Genomic DNA, 21,965 nt, shown 5'->3' on the forward strand with positions numbered 1-21,965 from the left:
AAGCTCCACTTTAAAGATTATAGGAATGCAAGTTGCGACTAGCGCTTTACAACCAACCAGATTTGATGTTCACTTTTGTAAGCTACAGTTAAAAAAAAAAAAAAAAAACTGAATAAAAATAAAGGTTAAATGGAATCCACTTGTCTTCTATAGTCCACACAGTAACGTTTTCTCTCCTCCAGGTATTGTTTTGTTGGAATGTTCACAAATTAAGTCTATTCCATGTGTAAAAGGCATAAACTCACTATACCAGTATGATCTATATCAACAGTGACTAGAAGTAAAACTAAAATAGTGCTCCCAAAATGATAAAACATTTTGTGACTGCTCTGTATTTAGAAGACGTTAAAAAAAAAAAAATAATAATTAAATTCTCTTACAATAAATTAAATTCAAATAATCATTGTGTGCTAGTTCATCCTAAAAACTTTAAAATTCATAAATATTATCAAATACACTATATTCTCAAGAATTAAGTAAATAATATAATGTGAATAGTCTAAAGCAGGCTATCTCAACCTTTTAACCCTAGAGGAACCCTAAAAATAATTTTCAGGTCTCGAGAAACCCTTACAATTCATCAGGGGTCAATAGAACAATGCCCCTTATACTGGTGGTCCCCTTAAAATGGTGCTCAGAATTCCACCCTTAAAGACAGCTAAACATATATTTGGTGTCATGCTGCTGGCTTTGCTAAGTGGTGCTGAACCTTGAACTCTGTAGGCACCATCAAAAAGGTGGTTTATTAGCCACAGCTCAAGGAACCCCTAGCAACCTCTGGAGGAACCCCAGGGTTCCACGGAACCCTGGTTGAGAGGTGGCTGGTCTAAAATGTCCTCAAAATTACCTAAAATATATAAAGTGTCCAGTGCAATTAAAGTCCATTAACAAAGTGACTTGTGCTTCAATCACGTTCCACAGTGCTTGCACTTTGTGTCCTCCATCTTTCAAACTCACCAGAGGTAATAATCACCAGCTGTGATCACTCTCATGGTCAAATGATCCATTTTCTTCCAACCACACTACCCTTTGTGTTAATGTGCTTGGCACTTTGGAATGAGAAGATCATGCACTTGATTGAAGCACAAGTCACTTTTGTTGGACTAGATGCTTTATATGTTTTATGTCATTTTAATCACACTGAATACTTTAGAATATGCCCTTTTATATTAATATTTTTTTTTAATGAGTAATTAATAATAGTTAGGAATGTTGATATTTTTTGGATGGATTAACACACAAGTAGTATATGAATTGATTTATTGGATCATATAAGAGATTATTGTGATTTTTAGGTTTTTGAAGTATAGCGCAGTAAGTTTGTTGTATTGTTGGAGACTCCCTCTGTGCTTATAACTAACTATACTGAGCTCAATATTTAGTGGTGGCTTGCAGAATATTAATTGGGACATTCATCTACATAATTGGGCAATGCGTTTATTGTTAAGTACTGACATACAGGAAATCAATAGTAGGCTCGTACTGGTCCTCCTGTTATTTTGACACAGCCCTTGTAAAGGGGAAAGAAAAATTTTCAAATCTGAGTTCCAAAAATGTAACTGATACAGTTGTTTACAGTTGATGGTTTACTGAGATTTGGCATGTGCTAAATTATTTACTATAGGTGCTGTCTGTAATGTATCCTTTAAAATAGATAATATTTGGTATTTAATTTCTAAACCTTTAAGCTCCATGCACACTAGAATTTTTTTAAGCTTAAAAAAATGCTGGAAAAACAGCGGTAATAGCTTTTTGTGTTAGTTTTAGCAGTGTTTAAGAGTGTTAGCATTTAACTAGCATTTTTGCAGTAAAAGGGGGAAAAAAAAGCTAAAAAAAAAAAAAGCTATCGGTAGTGTATAGCTGCATTTAGGAGCATTTCCGCTGGAAAAAATGCGCCAAGAAACTCACAGGTTTTATTTTCTACTTCTAGACGCTGAAACCCAAAAACCACTATAATAGCCTAAAGCAGTGCGCATGGATACATAGAATTAGGCCAGGTTCACACCTATGAGAATTAGATGCGGGTTTACCCCTCATTCAATTTGCATAGCAGGAGAATTTAACTGGCTCCATTCCGGCTGCGGAGCACACTGCACAGAAATGATGTGCATCTTTGGCTGCGTTTTAAGGTCGAATTAAGGCATAGATTCGTCCCTGAAACGGGAAACGGGGAAGCACAGCTTCGCGGGAGCCCGGCGGGCACTCTTATTGGCTCGGGGAGCGAGCGGGGGCGCATGCGCTACGTGCGTCCAGTGCCTCACAAGCACCCCCTAGTGGCCGTTTATGCTACCGACATAACATAACGGCTATTTGCGCAGCTGAGCCATGCTGACGCGCTACAACTGCGGCGGCTAATCGGCTAGCGGTTAAAGGCATACTATTCCTCTAAACCAGCCATATACAATTCTGATATATTGTCTTCATCTATTCACACTCTGGGATTAAGAAATAAGAATCCATTTATCCCTCACACTTCATGTGCTGCTGCTGAAGTATTTATTGGCAAAATTTAAGAGGATATCCTTTTATGCGTGATGGTACTAAACGGGACCATATATCTAATAATCTTAAGTTGGGAAGAATCCGATATTCTCGCCTTCCTGTCTGCGTGGCCTGATCAAGCCCACAGACAAGAGTGGATCGATGGCAATCATGGCTACAATAGCATATGAAAATTCAATTTTGAGACAACTGGCAGATACTAAAACTTATGTTGAATTGTATAATAATCCTGTTTTACGTATACAGGAAAGGATTAAAAAGGTAATCGCATATGCAGAAAATGAACAAATTATCGATAATGATAAAAAATATCTTGTACCTGAACATCCCGTGACACCAATTATATATGTTTTGCCTAAAATACACAAAAATCATTTAAATCCACTCAGACACCCTATAGTCTGTAGTACAAATTCTGTCGCTACACCTATTGCTAAATTTTTGGACAAATGTCTTGCACCCCTTATAGAAACCACAGAGTCCTATATACGAAATACTCAACACTTCTTACAAAAAAATTGTAATATAATTGTAACACCTGGGATGTAGCAAACTTATATACTGCTATACCCCATGATCTGGGCATAGAGGCTTGCCGACGTCTATTAATTCACTCAAACAAATATACATCTACACATATTACCTTTTTAATATAATTATTGCAGATCGTTTTGGAGGAAAATGTTCATAGAAAAATACTATTTTCAACTCATTGGAGCTGTGATGGGTTCTAATGACACCCCCCATACGCTAATGCATTCATGCATATGATAGAAAATTCTTTAATCTATCGTAAATTATTCATTCAAAATTGCATATGTTGGTATAGATTTTTTGATGACACCTTTGCAATTTGGTAGGGCCCCTTAGAGTCCTTAATATATTCAATATGTATCCTAACTCTCTAATCTCTGGCTTGATATTTAACATGTCAGTCAGTGACACTCAAATAACTTTTTTGGATACTTTATTAAGCATCAATGAATATAGTCAGTGACTTATATGCCTACAGATCGTAATCAACTATTATATTCTAGTTTTCATTCTCCAGGTGTTTTTAAGTCCATTCCTCACAGCCAATTAGTTTGTGTGTCCCGGATTGTCAGTGATTTAGATTTCTTGAAAGTCCGATTGGAGGGGAAATTACAACAACAAGGTTATCCTAAGCAAATTATTTAAAAAAAAAAAGAACGAGATGATCTGCTTGATCACAGATCTACACATAGCAATACTGATCGTCTCCCCTTCATCTCACAATTCCATCCTTATTCCACTAGGGTTTACAATATAATCAAGAAACATTGGTCTATCCTGCATGACGGTTATCCATCAGTGGATTAATTCCAGTGTCCTCCCCTACCTTCCTACCGTCAAGCTCAGACGATATGACAGATTGGTTAAATCTCATCAGTATCGTCCTCCCTCGCCTCTTACAACCTTTTTGGGATCACGGAACTTTGGCTTGTTCCCCTGTTTATGCTGAGTTCAATTTAACAGCATGATGAAAGGGAAATCCTTTTCCCATCCACTTAGAGGCTATAATGTCAACATTAAAAATCATTTTACTTGCCAATCGTCTTGTTGTATACATAATCAAATGTCCATGAGGGAGGAACCACCCAAAAGGTGAAAGATAGAATTGCTAGACATAAGTACTCCATCAGGGATAAATTACCCTTAGCCTGACATTTCACTGAGAAAGTGCACACTGTTTCTCAATTTAGATTCATGGTTAAAGAAGACATGGCGGAAACAGGGAATTAACCCTTAGAAAGCGGGAAGTTCAATGGATACACTGTTTCAATTTACTATGGCCCAATGGATGGAATTCTGATTTATACTTAATACTTTGATTTTTTTTTCTTGTTTATTTTTAGTAATGTCTCATATATATATATATATATATATATATATAAAAAACTTTATTATAATTGTACATTTTGTTTTTAGCTGGCTATGTACATGTATTTACTATATGTGTTTTGTTCTTTCTTGGCACATATTGAATGTAATAGGAAAAATGATAGCAACTGATGACCCATACATACCTACATGTTTTTCTTATTTGTTAATTATCTTGATTGGTATTCAATGATCCTATATGAGACAGAAGTGTTTAAATAGGCTTGTAAAAATAATTATTATTGCATATGTCTGGCTCTGAAGAAGGGCATTATCTATATAGCTCAAAACCATTATGCATTTTGACATTGAATGGAATTTTAAATTTCAAAATAAATTTGGAAGTACAGCAATCCCACCTGGAAAAAAATAAAATAAAAAATATATATATATATATATATATATATATATATATATATATATATATATATATATATATTTATATTTATATTTATATTTGTATTTGTGTTCATAAGTTTACATACCCTGGCAGAATTTGTTTTTTCTTGGCCATCTTTCAGAGAATATGAATGATAACACAAACTTTTCTTTCACTCATGGTTAGTGTTTGGCTGAAGCCATTCATTATCAATCAACTGTGTTTACTCTTTTTAAATCATAATCACAACAGAAACTACCCAAATGACTCTGATCAAAAGTTTACATACCCCAGTTCTCAATACCGTGTATTGCCCCTATAACATCAATGACAGCTTGAAGTCTTTTGTGGTATTTGTGGATGGCAGAAAGCCTCCGATTCCTGTAAATTCGTGGGCTGTCTTGCATGAACTGCACGTTTGAGATCTCCGCAGAGTGGCTCAATGATATTGAGGTCAGGTGACTGATATGGCCACTCCAGAACCTTCATTTTATTCTGCTGTTTATTCTGCTGTAGCGAATGACAGGTCAACTTGGCCTTGTGTTTTGGGTCATTGTCATGTTTGAATGTCCAAGTACGTCCCATGCGCAGCTTCCTGGCTGATGAATCCAAATGTTTCTCCAGTATTTTTTGAAAACATACTGTGTTCATCTTGCCATCAATTTTGGCCGAATTTCCTGTGCCTTTTGTAGCTCACACACCCCCAAATCATAAGCAATCCACCTCAGTGTTTCACAGTAGGAATGTTGTACCTTTCTTCATAGTCCTTGTTGACTCTTCTCCAAATGTAGTGTCTATGGTTGTGACCAAAAAGCTCAATTTTGGTCTCATCACTCCAAATGACTTTGTGGCAGAAGGTTTGATTCTTGTCTCTGTGCTGTTTGGCGTATTGTAAGCGGGATACTTTGTGGCATTTGCGTAGTAATGTCTTTCTTCTGGCAACTCGACCATGCAGCCCATCTATCTTTAAGTGCCTTCTTATTGTGCATCCTGAAACAGCCACACCACATGTTTTCAGATCCTTTGACAATTCTTTCCCTTTGTGTCAACTTGTGTGTCCCTTGTGTCCATGTTATCAGGCCAAAATCATCAGGGTATGCCAACTTTTGATCAGAGTCATTTGGGTAGTTGTGATTTTGATTTAAAAAGAGTAAATTGATAATAAATGACTTCGGCCAAACACTAACCATGAGTGAAAGAAATGTTTTTGTGTTATCATTCATATTCCCTGAAAAATGGCCAAGAAATCATAAATTCTGTCAGGGCATGTAAACTTATGAGCGTGTGTGTGTGTGTGTGTGTGTGTGTGTGTGTGTGTGTGTGTATATGTATATGTGTGTATATATATTATACAATATACACGTGCATGTATAGGGCCGCTGATAGACCCTGCCTTCAAACAAAGTGCAGTGAAGTGCATGTGTATGATCCAGCCTGCCCATGCCACCCTGCCGTAGTAAATGTACTGAGGGCGGGCGGCAAGCAGTTAAAGGGAAAAGCTTGGGGCTGGGTTCACACGTTAGGTCTGATCAGGTCCGCCGGTCCATTTTTCAGGCTGACCTGATCTGACCCTAAATTTACTACTATTGAGCGATGGATCTAAACAGACTTGTGTCCATTTGCCTACCTCCAATCCAAAACGCTAAACAAAACAGAAAGGGATCTATTTCCCCTCCATCTAGCAGGTCGTATTTGGAGGGCAGTCAGGTGTAACTGGACAGCCTGTTTGTTTACACCAGCCATCCTTAGAGCAGAGTGGGCTGTGTCCATGTCCGCTTTACATAAGCTGAGTGGACATGGACCTGCCATCTGCCCACTCTGCTCAGCGGAGGACAAGTGGACATATCCCCTGATGAACAAGGAAATTCAAATCTGTGTGAAAGCCATCATAACAAACAGCAACACAGGCAGCTTAAAGGGGCGTTCCGGCCAATACATTGTTTTCTAAAAATTTTAATAAGGACACTTACCTGTCCAACGATCCCGTGATGTCGGCCATCGGATCGGCTGCCGGCGCTTCCTTCCTAATGAAGGAAAACAGGCAGTGGAGCCTTGCTGCTTCACTGCCTGTTTCCTACTGTGCATGCGTGAGTCGTGCGGCGCTTTGTGAATGGCCCCATTTTTTTCTGGGACACACACATGTCCCAGAAGGCAACTGGGCCACTCACCGAAGAGGAGGAAGTGCAGTGGAATAGGAAGAGGCAGATTATGAAGCAGCAGCGTTTCAGGTTAAGATTATCAGCATTGTAATAATACACAGGCAGCTCTGCCATGGCTGGCTCTGTCAGTGTGTCACCTGACATGGCTTTTGGGCTGACCTTGTTAACTTATGACAATAATTTAACAATCCACACCCAACAGCCATGTCATGTGACACACTGTGATGGGGAACCTCTGACTGCTGCCTTTGTGTTTTAGATAGTGATATAAGTATATCTTTTACCCACCCCCAGGCACCCCTGTGCTGCAGCAGCCACAAATTCCAGCTTCCTCCTCGGCTTCTGGACCCTGTCAACTGCCTGCTGCTGCCCCCCTCACAGCCTCTTGCTCTCCGTCTCTCTCGGCCGACTACTAAGTGGGTAGCTGAGCGGAGGAAGATCACTCCGTCAGGGAAGGAAATGGGCAGTGGCAGGCTGGCAGTCGGTACTTTAAGCAGTGGAGCGGGCATGGAAGGCACTGCACATGCACCCGAAACTGAGAAAAAGTACCTTCACTCCCACCAGCACATCTTTAGAGAGGAGGGGCCTGGAAGATAGGAATAATACACCTCCCTAAGCTAGTAGAAAAGGCTGAGTGGGGATGTCATTTTAGAAAGCTTTTTTCTTTTCTTTTTTTTATTCTGCACTGTCTGTCTGAGGCTGCCCGGGCCCCACTGCTGAGCTAAGGGTGCCAGGCCCAGTACAAGTGCGGTTGTGTTGGCTTATCAGCGGCCCTGTATGTATGTATTTTCTCTTGCAAAAAGTCCTGGATCAAAATTACATTTCTCTTTTTACCTTACCTCAAATCCCTCACTTCTCCTTTCTCCATTGTAACTTGACGTTTAAATCAGAGGTGTCAGCAAAACAGGGGAAAAGAAACATTATCCTTAACACTGTGACAGTGCTTGGACCTAGCAACCAATTGCAAGCACAGGAGAGCAGGACCTGGAATTGGCAGGTAGTATCTCAAGTTGCAATAGAGGAAGGAGTGGGGGGGGGGGATTAGGAAAGGGGAGTTTTATGGGGATTGGGGGTGAGGCCTTTTGCAGCGACACTATCACCTTGCCCCTGTGTGGGTAAAGTGTCGGCATCTTCAACAAAAAAGAGCAAGGTTTGACATAGCACATGTTACGCTCTGCATTCATTATTTACAGAAGTTTGTAGAAATGGTAGTTTTCCTTTCCAAAAGTAAGATACTTTATATTTTTCAGATGCATTGTTCTATTTGTTTCAAAGAATAGCTATTACAGAACAGTATATTGTTTTGATTTCATGCCTACTTTTAAATTCTGCTACTTGTGAAACATTTATAAGGCTAGAAATAGCTTGCCTCAAGGTTTTCTCTGGCATTCGGCATACTTTGTGTTGGTAATCGATCTAAACATGTTTTTATTATTCTTTGAAATATATATTTGTTTTAATGGTGTTGCGTTTTCTTAAAACATTCTATGTTGTGCCAGTTGAGGAAAGTTTCATATACTTTAGGCTCCAAGATGTTTAATATTTTTATTACTTAATACAAATTTCTGTAGAAAATAAATGCAGCTTACTTACCTTCTTTTTTTTTTTTTTTTTTTAAATGAAGGTGCAGAAAATGTCTCTTAAAATCTACATACAAATCATCTATGGCATTTTAAAATAATCATCTTTAACAGTACATCTGATGATAGATAGTAATTGTTTATTTTTTCTGAGAGGTGTGGTTGTTTGTGGGGAAAAGAAATGCAACCTGTAATATCAAACCAAAACCAGTGTTTAATTATTTTATATATATATTCTACTAGTGTATTCATAATTTATGGGCAATACTTTATTTGGGGACTTTAAAACATTGTTTTAATTGTGCAATATAAACATATGTATCTTTAATTAAAAAACATTAAAAAATACAGTAGCATTTTTTTCAACCCCACCCATCAAGTGAAACAATTGCTTTTCCTTCTTGGCACATAACCACTCTTCCTTTTCCTTTTACATGTACTAGTTTTATACACAAAAATAATTTAATATTTTTTATGTACAATTTTAGTAGCCCTATTAAGCAAGTCTGACATATCCAATAAAGCATTTTTTTACCTGGGCATAATTACAGTTTTGTACAATATTAATGAAAAATGCACAATCCTTACACTAGCTTCAAATTATCACATAGTGATAGAAAAAAAAGCACCTTTTACATGATAGCTTTTTACCTTGAAACCTGCCTAGATGAATTTTAACTTTTATTATTTCAATTTTATAAATCTATACCTTAAGCATCTTCACCATTTCATACATCATTTTTGAAAAATATTTTACGATTCACTTTCTACAACTGTGTTTGGGTACAACAACCTAGTACATAGTATTTATATTCCAGGTTGAAAAGTTGAAATTCTCTCCCACGCACAGATTAAACTCTTGAAAATATAAAACAGTGCTTGCCACATGATTTATCTTCAATATTTCCTTTGTAGGCATAAGAAGATATTCTTAATGATTTGTTATAATAGATGGTGCATTTGCAAATGTAGCAACCCGATCTCTATATTCTATTGTTTTTTTTTTTCTGCCTTTTCAATGTTCGTGGACTTATTACTTGACTTAGACTATTTATCTGTATTCTCGTTAAGTAAAATTGTGATGCTAGATGACCTAATGGTTTTAAACAATTCAAACCTGTATACAGCTACACTTTTATTTATCAATATAAGCAGAAAAATATATATTTTTAAAAGCTTTAAGAATCTCTCTGGGAGGCAGATATTTTCAGAAATGCTGCAGAAAAAAAAAATGTCTAAAGCTCTAAATAAACTTAGCCATAAGGCATATTGCAATTATTTCAAATTGCTTAAAATATTACATAGACTTCTTTCTAGACTTCTTCCTCAAGACTTCAAAAATAAAGTTTAGCCACAGGATCTAGTGTATTGAGTGGCATATAACAGTTGCATTATTCCTTATCTTATACATATTTTTCAAAATGATTACAATCAATCCTTAAGATTGCAAATGTTTTTTTGCTAAGAAGAGAAACTTATGATTTAACACTGTGTTCTTTAAATATTAAGGTTATTTTAAATTGCTTTAATTTCAAATTAGTTAAAAATATAAATATACATAACGTCTGTTTTGAACTAACTGACATAGAATAATGTATATTACATTTCTCAATCATAATTTTTTTTTATTGAAAAAAAAATGTCAATTTGTATGACCATTTGTAACAAACATAGTGCCAAATTAAGATCAAATAAATAGATAAATAAATCTTGGCTTCTTGTATAATGGTATGGCATTTGAAACTTCAGAATAAAAAACAATTTCAAGACCAACAATATTCCAACTCCAGTTAGGAAACTTTAGTTAGAATTTAAATATATATTTGTAATAGTTTGGGCTTTTTGGGGTAGGAAACCATTAGAAATTAGGTCTAAGAAAACAGTGTCCCGTAGCCTTGACCCTGTCAACGAACAATGAGATTAAAGGCATGTTCTGACTTTGGGATATGACTGGCTTTTTGCACTTGCTCAGATTCAATGTCTTTTCTCTAGAACATTTAAAATTAGCATGAGAATGACTGAAATCAATTATTCTTTAGCACGGGAAGGCAAATACACACACTTAGTCACACCTTTGAGATTTTCGCTGGTTTCCGACCACTTGAAAATTTGTGCTTTCTCCAGATTTTGATGTGCTGAGAATTGCACACATCCCCTGCTTGGATTTCACAAGAAAATTTAAAAATGAAAGACCCCTTCTACTGTAAGGCTATAATCTTTCTTCTGCTATTCATTTGAAACGTAAAGGCTTTAGAATCCGGAAGCAAATTATATGCGTTGCTTATGCTGAACCAATAGGAAAAAAGGGAAGCAATTCAAACTTCCGACCATATTTTTTTTTTTCTTTTTCTTCACATTTGGTAATTCAGATTTTAAATCCAGATTTTGTATCCCAAAAACTGAAATGCTAGTAAAAGTTGGCATGTTGTGATTTTTTTTATTTTTTTTTTTATACCTTGCTCCTGCGAGTTGAGTTGCAAGTATAAAGGCCTTTTTGGTACGCACAGTAGGTATCTGCATACTGCCCAACCATTTTACTTCTTGATAACATCAAGTTAACAAGATCCCTTTTTGAGTGAACTGTTGGATTTCACACATGTGCCTAAGATGGCCCAAGGCTCAGTATTCAGCAGACTTTGCTAAAGAAACCAGAGTTTCCATCTTCCGTGTTTTTTAGATTCTGTTTTGGATTTTTGCTTGGGAGTTGATGTGTAACTCTCGGCAGGGTAAGGCAAAGGTGCAACCTGAGTTTCCTCAATGGGATGGAGTTTTTTCAACACTGGTTGGAGTTTGTCTTCTTGCTGTTTGAAATCCAGTTCAACACTGCAATGTAAAATACATGGGAAATAAGCTGATTAGTTTATCAGTATTGGCTTGCATGTTTTGAGAAGCAAAATGTACATTAGTTGATCGTAAAAAAAATTATGTTTTTTTTTTTAAAGCTTGGATAGATGAGACAAGGTTAACTCATGTCAGTTTATTTTTTGCTGTGTCCAACTGGGGAAGATTCCTTTTTTTTGTATCCTGGCAATGAGAGAAATCTTCTAAAAAGTAATGGGATTATCTCTTAGCTGTCATAAGTTTCATCAATGACAGATTTACCCTCGCCTCATGTTCTGGTGACAATGTTAGCCTTTTGTATTTACCATCACTTTCTTGGAGGCAAGACTTGCAGGGACACAAACGGCAATAAACACTTGAAGGTTCTAATCCTTCCCCACTCAACCAAGTGTCTAAAAAGGGCTATGCATATATTTTATACCTAGTACCAGCCTATTTTTTTTTTTTTTGGATAGGAAGGTTAATGTCTGATGCCCATGAAGAAAAAATTGGAGGGTGCAGTTGTCACCAGGATAGCAATAACACTTTCTTGGTGTTTCCCCACTTATTCACCCCAAATCCCCCCAAAAAAACAAAAAAAGTTTGTGTATTTGTCCCTGTTTAAGAGTATTTGTGTTTTTAAGATTTTTCAATTAAATGTAAGCACTATCTGAATAGCATTTAGTTTATCTTAAACTGTTACTATCTTTTATTTAATAAAATACTTATTTTCACCAGTTTTTTTATCATTTGTTGCATCTCAGTGCTGCTAGTGTCCTGCAGTCTTTCAACCACCTCCTGACCACATGTACAACAGTAGTGACTGCATTGTATTTCTCAAAGTGGACCACACTTTCATAATGTGTTGAAAAGCACAACTGGGAGACCGAGATATAGAGCATTGTTGCCTTGTCAATAAGTGCCTGAACAGGGACTGTTGTTGAGTGGGGCTTAACAAAAGTTAAATTGGGGACTCACTTGTGTTCACTAATGCCTGAACTTATAGGCTGAGGTCACGTGAAACCTTAAGGCAGCGCTTGTACTTCGAACTAAGCCTGTTGCACCGTTAAATGTCTCCCTGACGCACACAGATCATCTCCTCACATGTTCCAGAGCTTCTTCATTCCCAAGGCCTCTCAGTCCCTCTACTTCTCTTCGATGACACCTCCAGCTAGGTACATGGCATATCCTGTGCTGCCATATTGGTGCCTCTATGCTGGGCACCGTTTGCTAGGGAGGGGGTCAAGCTCACAAACCCCATCTCTACCAGTGTCCTCCATTTGCCTTTTGCAATTTTGTTGTCACATTGGTATGCATTAAGCACTTTCTGTTTTTTTTTTAAATTTTAATTTGTGTTATATGTATATGGTGGCACCACGTAATGGTTAGGTTTATGTATTTTAATCAAATTTATTGAGTGTGGTTCTGGCACTGTTTGCACTCGTGCACTTTTTTTTTTCAGTTGTGTGTTTACATTTGTACTTTATACCAGCTGAGTGTTTATTATTTATGCAGTTTATTACTCACCTGTGCATCTATAATTATAGATCAAGGCATGGATTAATAGGTATAGGACCTATCTAGTGCAGCGTATGTTATTTTTATTTTATTATGCACGTATGTATGAGACGTGTTTAACGTTTGCAGCTTGATAGTGGCATATTGTTAGGAGGGAACTTTTAAAGGCTCTTTTTTTTTTTTTTTTTTTTTTTTTTTTAGCAAAGTTAACCCTTACCCACCAAACGGCACCGCTTCTACTGGGCAACATTAACAAAACTGTGCAGCTCACATATTCGTTAATGTTGCCTCATGTAGAAAATACATTTAACCTAGAAATAATGAGCACAGTCAACACAGTACCTCAGTAAGCACCTGTTTATACCTTCATGGCAGATCACCAAAGATTATTTTTAATCAAGGCAGCAGAGTTAAAACTATTGAAAATTACTTTTGAAATTACATTTTTTTTATGTTGCACCTTATGATATTTTATTGATTTGGTTCATATGTACGTTAAAGGAAACCTGTACCGAGAGAAATAGGTGGACAGGAAACACCTTAAGAAAATGGTAGGTGCTTGGCTGTCTTGTGGGCCCAGTGATGGCTGATATTCCTCTGAGCCCATATTCACATTGGTCCGATTTGACATATCAAATCACATGCCAAATCAGAGCCTATTGCCGTGTTTTGAATTATCAATAATTGTTTCTGCACTACTTTTGGTGACATTGGGGGCGATTTCCATAGACATCTGTGCATGAACCTGCACAGATGTCTGTCAAATTGCCCCTGAAGTCGGACTGAAATGCCGGTTTGAATCCCGCACTCAGTGTGAACGTGCGCTCACTTCATTGGCTACCCGGGTATTTCTAGTCAGTGGGAAAAAAAACACGCCATATTGAAACCAGGGCCAATCGAGCACTTAGCATTTGGAAGAGAGATTGGCAATTGCAACTTCCCTATTTTACTCAGCACTGGGCATCTGCGAAGAAAATAAACTGGTTGCTAAATTTAAGGTCCTTTTTAAAAGTTGTCAAACAGCATACACAGCTCAGTTTTTCAGCTTTTAACGTTTAATGCAGTTTTGGGGACTCTTGTTGAAGTGTACATATTTCTTTTGACATTTAATGCTCAGTAATTGCTGCACACCGTTCTGATCCTTCTCTTCAATGTGAGATCAAAAATACAGCTTTCTGCCTGCCATTGCTTAACTCACTGATTTAAAAAGGAAAAAATGGAAAATTAGACTGTCTTTTTTTTAAAATGTTTTAGTCCAACATATGCTCCTATTCCTGGTATGGAATCACAGACGATATCCATTAGGGAACTTCAATGCAGTTTGAGTTTAAGCAGAACTCTAGGCAAAAATCCTGCTACTTACTGGTTTATAGAGTACAGAGACCATAAGTTTATCTAGGGCAGGAACTAATGAAAGTAATTCTAATATCCCCATAATACGCGCACACACACACTGTTCATTTTAGTAAGGAGTTGGTTAACATATCGATATATTTTTAAAAGAGGAGACTTGATACCTGAGGAGTTCCTCAGCAACACAAGGAGAACATACAAACTTCATAATTTTCGATACAGGGTTTCCATAGTGGCATGTAAAGTCGCACTTAGTGGTTGTAAAGTAATTTTTTGACTTTTACCTACAGGAAAGCCTATAATAAAGCTTACCTGTAGGAAAAAAAAATCTCCTAAACCTGTATGGTTTAGGAGATATTCCCCTTGCAATGCGCCGCTGACTGCAGTGGCACATGCCCACAGGGGATTCTCGGCTGGAAGTCCGGCAGACGCGGGACCCTGCTGGGAGTGACGATAACGCGGCTCTGGCCACTCACAGCGCCGGAGCCGCGATACCTGGAAGAAACGCAGAGGGAACATGTCAGCTCCCTCGGCGTGGATCGGGCCAGATGTCGGGGCCTCGTTATAAGGTAAGTATTTAATAATGAGCTAGTATGAGGGGCATACTAGCTCATTATGCCTTTTCCTTTGCAGGTGAGAAAAAAAATAAAAAATTCAGCAGGTTTTCAACCGCTTTAAGGCAAGTAATATTATTGCAGTTCTTTGTTCATTATACATCATTAACTTTTTTATTTCAATCAATGCAACCTTTTATCATCTCCAGCAGCCCCTTACAGCCCTCTTATACAGCATAGTTTAGACTTGCAGAGGTAGAATCAGAAAAATGAGCCAATCAGTTGTGCTCCAGTGCTAAAATGCTAGTAAGAAGCATTCTGATAGGAGCAGAGTGATAGAGAAAATAGCTCATTGGTCCGCTGCTTATCTTTTCACTGTCCAGTCACATGCTGGGGATGGACAAGACCTGTAGGTCTTTCTTGTGGGTATGCTCCCTCCTCTACTGCATCTGTTGAAAAATCCATGATTGTCATCCAAGTTGGACTTCAAACATGTCCTGGCTTTGTCCATCTCCGTTGGATAAGACTGATGTGATTAGTAGTTTACACAAGAATTTGATTTGCCCCCAGTTCATCTAACAAAAAGTGACAAATACCATGGATTTCCGGTAAGATTATCAGGTATTTCTATACTTTTGCAGAAGGTTCTTAGTGTGAAAAATAATGCAGTCTAAGGACTGGTAAGATCCAATATACAGTATTGCATATTTTTTTCTCCTTTTTAGTTATGCTTAAACTCTAGCAGAGAAAAATTCAGGTTTCCGGTCTTGCCAGACTGGGCTGTACAAATCTCAGGACTGGATGAACAGCGATACTAGTCCATTGGCAGGTAAATCTGCTCCTATAAATGGATTTGATTTGTGTATTTACCGGTTTGCCTGACATTTCAATGCTTGTTATGTCAATGTGTCAATGGCCTGATGTCACTTGTCCTGTGATGCCAGTGAACACTTTGCTGGAGGAAGAATTTTATAATATTTAGCAGGAAAGAGTGGGAAATATGGGGCTACGCTCTAATGGGTGTGTTTTTTTTTTTTTTTTTTTTTTTTTTTTTTTTTAAAGGCAATTCGACTTTTCCTTTGCTTAGTAAATGTGGTCAAAATTCACTTAGCAAATACCTAATCAAGTTCAAGGAAAATGAAAAACAATATTTGTGCTTGTACAAGATTGGATGATGGCTAAGAGAAAATTCCCTTGCAAAGTGCACAACCTATTTGGCTTTAGAAATCCACCCCATAGCCCTAATGTAAACAGACCAAATAGCAAGAGGATGTGCAAACATAGAGCAGCAGTATTGAAAATCCGTCACCTATATCAATTAAAAGCTCCTCCACTCTAATACATTGTGCATCTTTATGCAGTGTGCGCATATCGTGTAAAAAAAGAAATCCTAAGCCAATGTTTATGGACTCCTCTAACGAGACATTCCTGGTCTAATGACTTGGGCTCTAACAGCTGCCATGGTAATGCAGAAAAGGTTGCATATTATTGATCTGAAATTTTATTTATCTATCCACTAGTCAGAATAATTACTCCTACGATGTTCTAATCCGGTACTTCATGTGCCCTGCTGCGGGAAGATGTAATTAAGAGGTTTAGATTTTTTAAGCTTTATAATGTGCTAATTATAATTGGGGGAAAAGGGCAGACTTTGTCATTTTATAGCAGTTCACGTACGTTATTTGTCTTTTGTGTAGTTGGACAAATAACAAACTTACTGCTTTCACTAATTTCAAAGAGTATTAGTAGTGAAGGTTGAAAAACAAAAGGTTTTCTGATTGGTTGCCATGAATATTGTGTTAGAAACGAGTTTTTCTTGTCTTTTAACAAAGAACCTCACTCTAATATAAAACAGGTCTGATATTTTGGGGTAGATGTGTTGATATCTCTAATTATAACCAGTTTTGTTTATTAAAAGACAAAATGCTGATCTGATCTCCTAAGCGCATGTGCCCAACATACAGGCTGAATAAGGCCCACCTTGCACCCAGGGCTTTTTCTCAGCAGAAAAGTGTCAGAACTCCATTCTGCCATCTCTGGTTCTCGCCCTTCGCTCCCTGCTCACCACTGTCACGTGTAAACACAGAAGCCTTTTGTGTTTAAGACAGGTTTCCTCTCAACAACTCTCACAGGTTCCTGCCTGCTCTGCACACGGCGAGGACAAGGTAGATGCAAGTGCAGCGTGGGATTACGTGTTAAGGTGCTCTGTGATCCCCATCTGTGTCTAGGCACACAGATGCAAACCAATGATCTCCTTGCAAGAGAAAGAGGTGGATCTGCCTACACAGCTGGGACTTACTGGAGTGGGGCTGGGTAAGTGAAATGCGAGGAAGCTTTGGCAGTTGTTTGGGGGGATAGAGAATGAGAGCTGTGCATTGGGATGTGGGGGATGGGTGAGGGTGATGCAGAGGTCGGAGCCGAGGAAGTGAGATGTGGACAGCCTGTGAAAGATAGCTGAACCCAGCACACTGTGTCTAGTGCACCCCTAAACTGTGCACTCCTGTATGTAGCACTGTCCTGAACCCTGTGCACAGCGCACCCCTGAACCCTGTGCACCCCTGAATGCTGCACATAAAGCAGTCCTGGTATTAATTGCTCCCTTAAGATCCTCCCACTGTTAGTACAATTTGGCCACACCCACCATTCAGTGTGGTTCAGCAATGGGGGGGGGGGGGGGTTGTTTGAGTTCCTGCACCTATTCTCTGAGAAAAAAGCCCTGGATAGCTTTATATAGCCTTACAGATACAAATGGCCCTTTGAGGGCAACCATAATGCTGATGCAGCCCATGATGAAATGGAGTTTGACATGCCTGTCCTAAGGCAACTAGTCATGATCGTTTTTGCTCAGCCTTTTTAAAGGCATAGTTCACCTTTAACAAAAAACTGCCTATGCGGTTAGGGGGAGTCTGTAGATACAAACTGTGCAGTTTTGATAAGAGTATAAAAATACCTTTGCTGTTGGTGTAGGCCATTTATGTATCCTGAAGCCTGATTGAAAAACTCCCAGAGATTGTATCATCCCATTTTGCCTTGTTAGGCATTGCTAAGACATGCCCAGATGTTACTGGTTTTTCACCATCACAGGACCGAGCTCTTTAACGCTGAGCTCAGACCTACTGCGACTGGGGAGCCAATGCATATGTAAAGGCTGAGTCAGAGAAAAAGCTCACTCCTGTGATGGTGGAAGTGAACAGTGAGAGCTAGGACTCTTTTAGTGAACTCGCAGCAATAAGGAAGGACAGGATGATGCCGTTTTCCGCCAGGCTTCAGGAGGTACATACAGTATCTCACAAAAGTGAGTACACCCCTCACATTTTTGTAAATATTTTATTATATCTTTTCATGTGACATCACTGAAGAAATTACACTTTGCTACAATGTAAATTAGTTTCATAGTTTCATAGTTTCATAGTTAGTAAGGTTGAATAAAGACACCAGTCCATCCAGTTCAACCCGAGTGTCTACAATTGTCCCCATCCCTGTACTTTACACACTCACATTGGTCCCTACCCACAATCCAAGGTCCCCATTCATATACTAGGGCCAATTTTGGACAGAAACCCATTAACCTACCTGCATGTCTTTGGTTTGTGGGAGGAAACCGGAGTACCCGGAGGAAACCCACGCAGGCACAGGGAGAACATGCAAACTCCAGGCAGGGAGTGTCATGGTTGGGATTCGAACCAGCGACCCTTCTTACTGCTAGGTGAGAGTGCTAGCCACTACACCACTGTGCCGCCCTTAATGAGCCCTTAGTGAGTGTACAGCTTCTATAACAGTGTAAATTTGCTGTCCCCTCAAAATAACTCAACACACAGCCATTAATGTCTAAACTGCTGGCAACAAAAGTGAGTACACCCCTAAGTGAAAATGTCCAAATTGGGCCCAAAGTGTCAGTATTTTGTGTGGCCACCATTATTTTCCAGCACTGCCTCAACCCTCTTGGGCATGGAGTTCACCAGAGCTTCACAGGTTGCCACTGGAGTCCTCTTCCACTCCTTCATGATGACATCACAGAGCTGGTGGATTTTAGAGACCTTGCGCTCCTCCACCTTCCATTTGAGGATGTCCCACAAATGCTCAATAGGGTTTAGGTCTGGAGACCTGCTTGGCCAGTCCATCACCTTTACTCTCCGCTTCTTTAGCAAGGCAGTGGTCGCCTTGTAGGTGTGTTTGAGGTCGTTATAATGTTAGAATACTGCTCTGTGGCCCACTCTCTGAAGGGAGGGGATCATGCTCTGCTTCAGTATGTAACAGTACATGTTGGCATTCATGGTTCCGTCAATGAACTGTAGCTCCCCAGTGCCGGCAGCACTCATACAGACACAGATCATGACACTCCCACCACCATGCTTGACTGTAGGCAAGACGCACTTGTCTTTGTACTCCTCATCTGGTTGCTGGCGCACACGCTGGACACCATCTGAACCCAATAAATTTATCTTGGTCTCATCAGACCATGGCACATGATTCCAGTAATCCATGTCCTTAGTCTGCTTGTCTTCAGCAAACATCTTTAGAAGAGGCTTCCTTCTGGGAAGACAGCCATGCAGACCAATTTGATGCAGTGTACGGCGTATGGTCTGAGCACTGACAGGCTGACCCCCCCCCCCCCCCCCCCCCCCCAACCTCTGCAGCAATGCTGGCCGGCTCCTAAGTCTATTTCCCAAAGATAACCACTGCATATGACACTGAGCATGTGCACTCAATTTCTTTGGTTGTCCTTTTCTGAGTGAAACCTGTCCTGTTAAACTGCTGTATGGTCTTGGCCAACATGCTGCGGCTCAGTTACAGGGTCTTGGAAATCTGCCACTAGCCTAGGCCATCTTTATATAGAGCAACAATTATTTTTTTCAGATCCTCAGAGTTCTTTGCCATGAGGTGCTATGTTGAACTTCCAGTGACCAGTATGAGAGAGTGAGAGCGATAACAGCAAATTTAACACCTGCTCTCCATTCACACCTGAGACCTTGTAACACTGAGTCACATGACATCGGGAGGGAAAATGGCTAATTGGGCCCAATTTGGACATTTTCACTTAGGGGTGTAATCACTTTCTTGAGATGCTGTATATAGCCAACACCTATAGCAAGGGTGTTATTCAACCTCGGTAAAAGCTGAATGGCTTTTATTTTATCTACAGACACCCCTTACTTGCATAGGCAATTTTTTTATGGTAAAGGTTAACTATGCCTTTAAGCTTATAGAGTTTGGTTAGGAGAAATGTCTGTGTTCGCCTTCACAGTTTATAGTCGTAACATGTTTAAGAAAAGTATAGGTTATACACATCCTTTTTTATGTTTTCACTTTTGTGGAGGGCTCTAATGGGAGAGGGGGATTTAAAGAGTTTCTAAACAAAATGTAACACATTGCAATGTAACCGTGTGGTGGCTGCAATAGGTTTCTTTTATTTTTTTCAAACTTTTTTTTTTTTTTTTTTTACCTGGAGATCTTGCCAGTAGGGGGTTGATTTACTTAAACTAGAGTGCAGAATCTGCTGGTGCGGCTATGTATGGTAGCCAATGGGCTTGTAACTTCAACTTGTTCAATTACGCTTTGACAAAAAAATAATCTGGAAGCTTATTGATCTATGCAGAGCTGCTTCAGATAGTGCACTCTCTAGTTTTAGCAAATCAACCCCACTCTGTCCTAGGCTGACAATACTCACTATCTATGAACGAGCAGCTGTCACTCCATGAAGCTTTTTAAGACTACAGAATACCTCCCCACTTCTCATCTGCATAACACTTAGGAGGGGGTATTCTGTAGCCCAATGATCTATGAACAGTGATAGCAGTGCAGTGGAAGCATAAAGAACAGAACACAGGGCAACACTAGATTTCTTGCAGAATCAGCAGATATAGCAAAACTCTTGATGGTAAATTTAAGAGACCAAAAAATAGCAACTAATAATTGGTTAATTTTTAGGGTTTATTTGAAATTAGTGGTATTAAACTCCAAACCAAATCGATGATGCAGTACCGAATCGCAAAAAATGCTCTGGTCAGGGAGGGGGTAAATCCTTCCGGTCCCGAAGTGGTTAAATAGGGATATAATTAAGTTGTCTGGTGAAAGTGAGCTTTTTTTGCATATAAAAAAAAAAGTTATTGTGTTTTAAAATCCTCTGTACATGGGGGTTTATTTATTAACCTCTACGTGACTGCCCCACACAGATATACTGCAGCAGGGTGGCCGCTATGCGCAATATCACGTACTAGGTACGTGATCTGGCACGTCTGGGGTGCGCACGCCCTCCGCCGGCGACCGTTTGGGAGATGGGCAGAATGGTGGTAAATGGTGTAAACGAGGCAGATTGCCGTTCTGTGACAAGGGGAGCTAAGAAGGAACAGGGACCTGTCTTCCCACAGTGCAACCTCCCCCACACAGAAAGCACTCCCAGGGAACACAGTTAACCCCTTTGATCACCCCTGATGTTAGCCCCTTCCCTGCCAGTGTCAATACAGTTACAGTGCATATTTTTTTCAACACTGACCACTGTATTTGTGTCACTGGTCCCCAAAAAGTGTGATCAGGAACTCGTGTGTGTGTGTGTGTGTGTGTGTGTGTGTGTGTGTGTGTGTGTGTGTGTGTTTTTTTGTTTGTTTTTTAACTCTGTACCTTCCTGGCAGGTTTTCCTGTTTCTCTCACTTCCTGCCTGAGTGATCACATGGGAGTGGTAAAGTGAGATATCAAAAGAGGAGACACAGCGATAAAGCCCAGAACAGTTTTCAATGGGACACTGTTGCTAAAATTAAAGCCTAACACTTGATCACCCCACCATCCACACTGATCAACTTTGCTATAGTGGCTGTGGAACCTTCAGCATTTAACGGACCTCCAGATGTGTTTTCATGCCCCCTGCTGAGCTCTGTGGTTCGATTTGCTAGCCCCCTAATCACTGTTGTCTTGTAGATTTATAAGGGTTTGTTGGTCGAACCAAATAGCATTGGGGGGTAACCGGACATGTCAACACTTCTGGAAGTGTTGGATATTAAAACAATTTCAGCTAGGGTCACAGACAATGATGAAATCTTGACACAAGTTCTAAACCTTCCATACTTGCGTACAATACACACACACACACACACACACACAAATGAGGGGCATACCTATAGATCATAGGGCCCCATAGCAAAACTGAAGGGGCCTCTGGTGACATCCATCTGTGGCACCTGACAGTGCTAACTGTGACAATTTA

General features: G+C 39.3%; 2 protein-coding genes across 2 annotated transcripts in view; one reads left to right on the top strand and one right to left on the bottom strand.

Moving 5' to 3' along the window:
• The window catches only part of DOCK1 (dedicator of cytokinesis 1), a 613,707-nt gene that overhangs the window by 299,015 nt on the left and 292,727 nt on the right, over positions 1-21,965 (top strand). The window lies entirely within an intron of this gene.
• Positions 8,643-21,965, bottom strand: part of INSYN2A (inhibitory synaptic factor 2A) — a 64,403-nt gene continuing 51,080 nt past the window's right edge. The window contains exon 4 of the mRNA XM_077455511.1: positions 8,643-11,345. Within this exon, the coding sequence (XP_077311637.1) occupies positions 11,162-11,345 (184 nt within the window). The 3' untranslated portion in view covers positions 8,643-11,161. The remainder of the gene's footprint in view (positions 11,346-21,965) is intronic.

The sequence above is a fragment of the Lithobates pipiens genome, unplaced genomic scaffold, assembly GCF_037356315.1.
Source record: "Lithobates pipiens isolate NorthernLeopardFrog02 unplaced genomic scaffold, aLitPip1_a1.2 Scaffold_25, whole genome shotgun sequence".
Taxonomy (NCBI): Eukaryota; Metazoa; Chordata; class Amphibia; order Anura; family Ranidae; genus Lithobates; species Lithobates pipiens.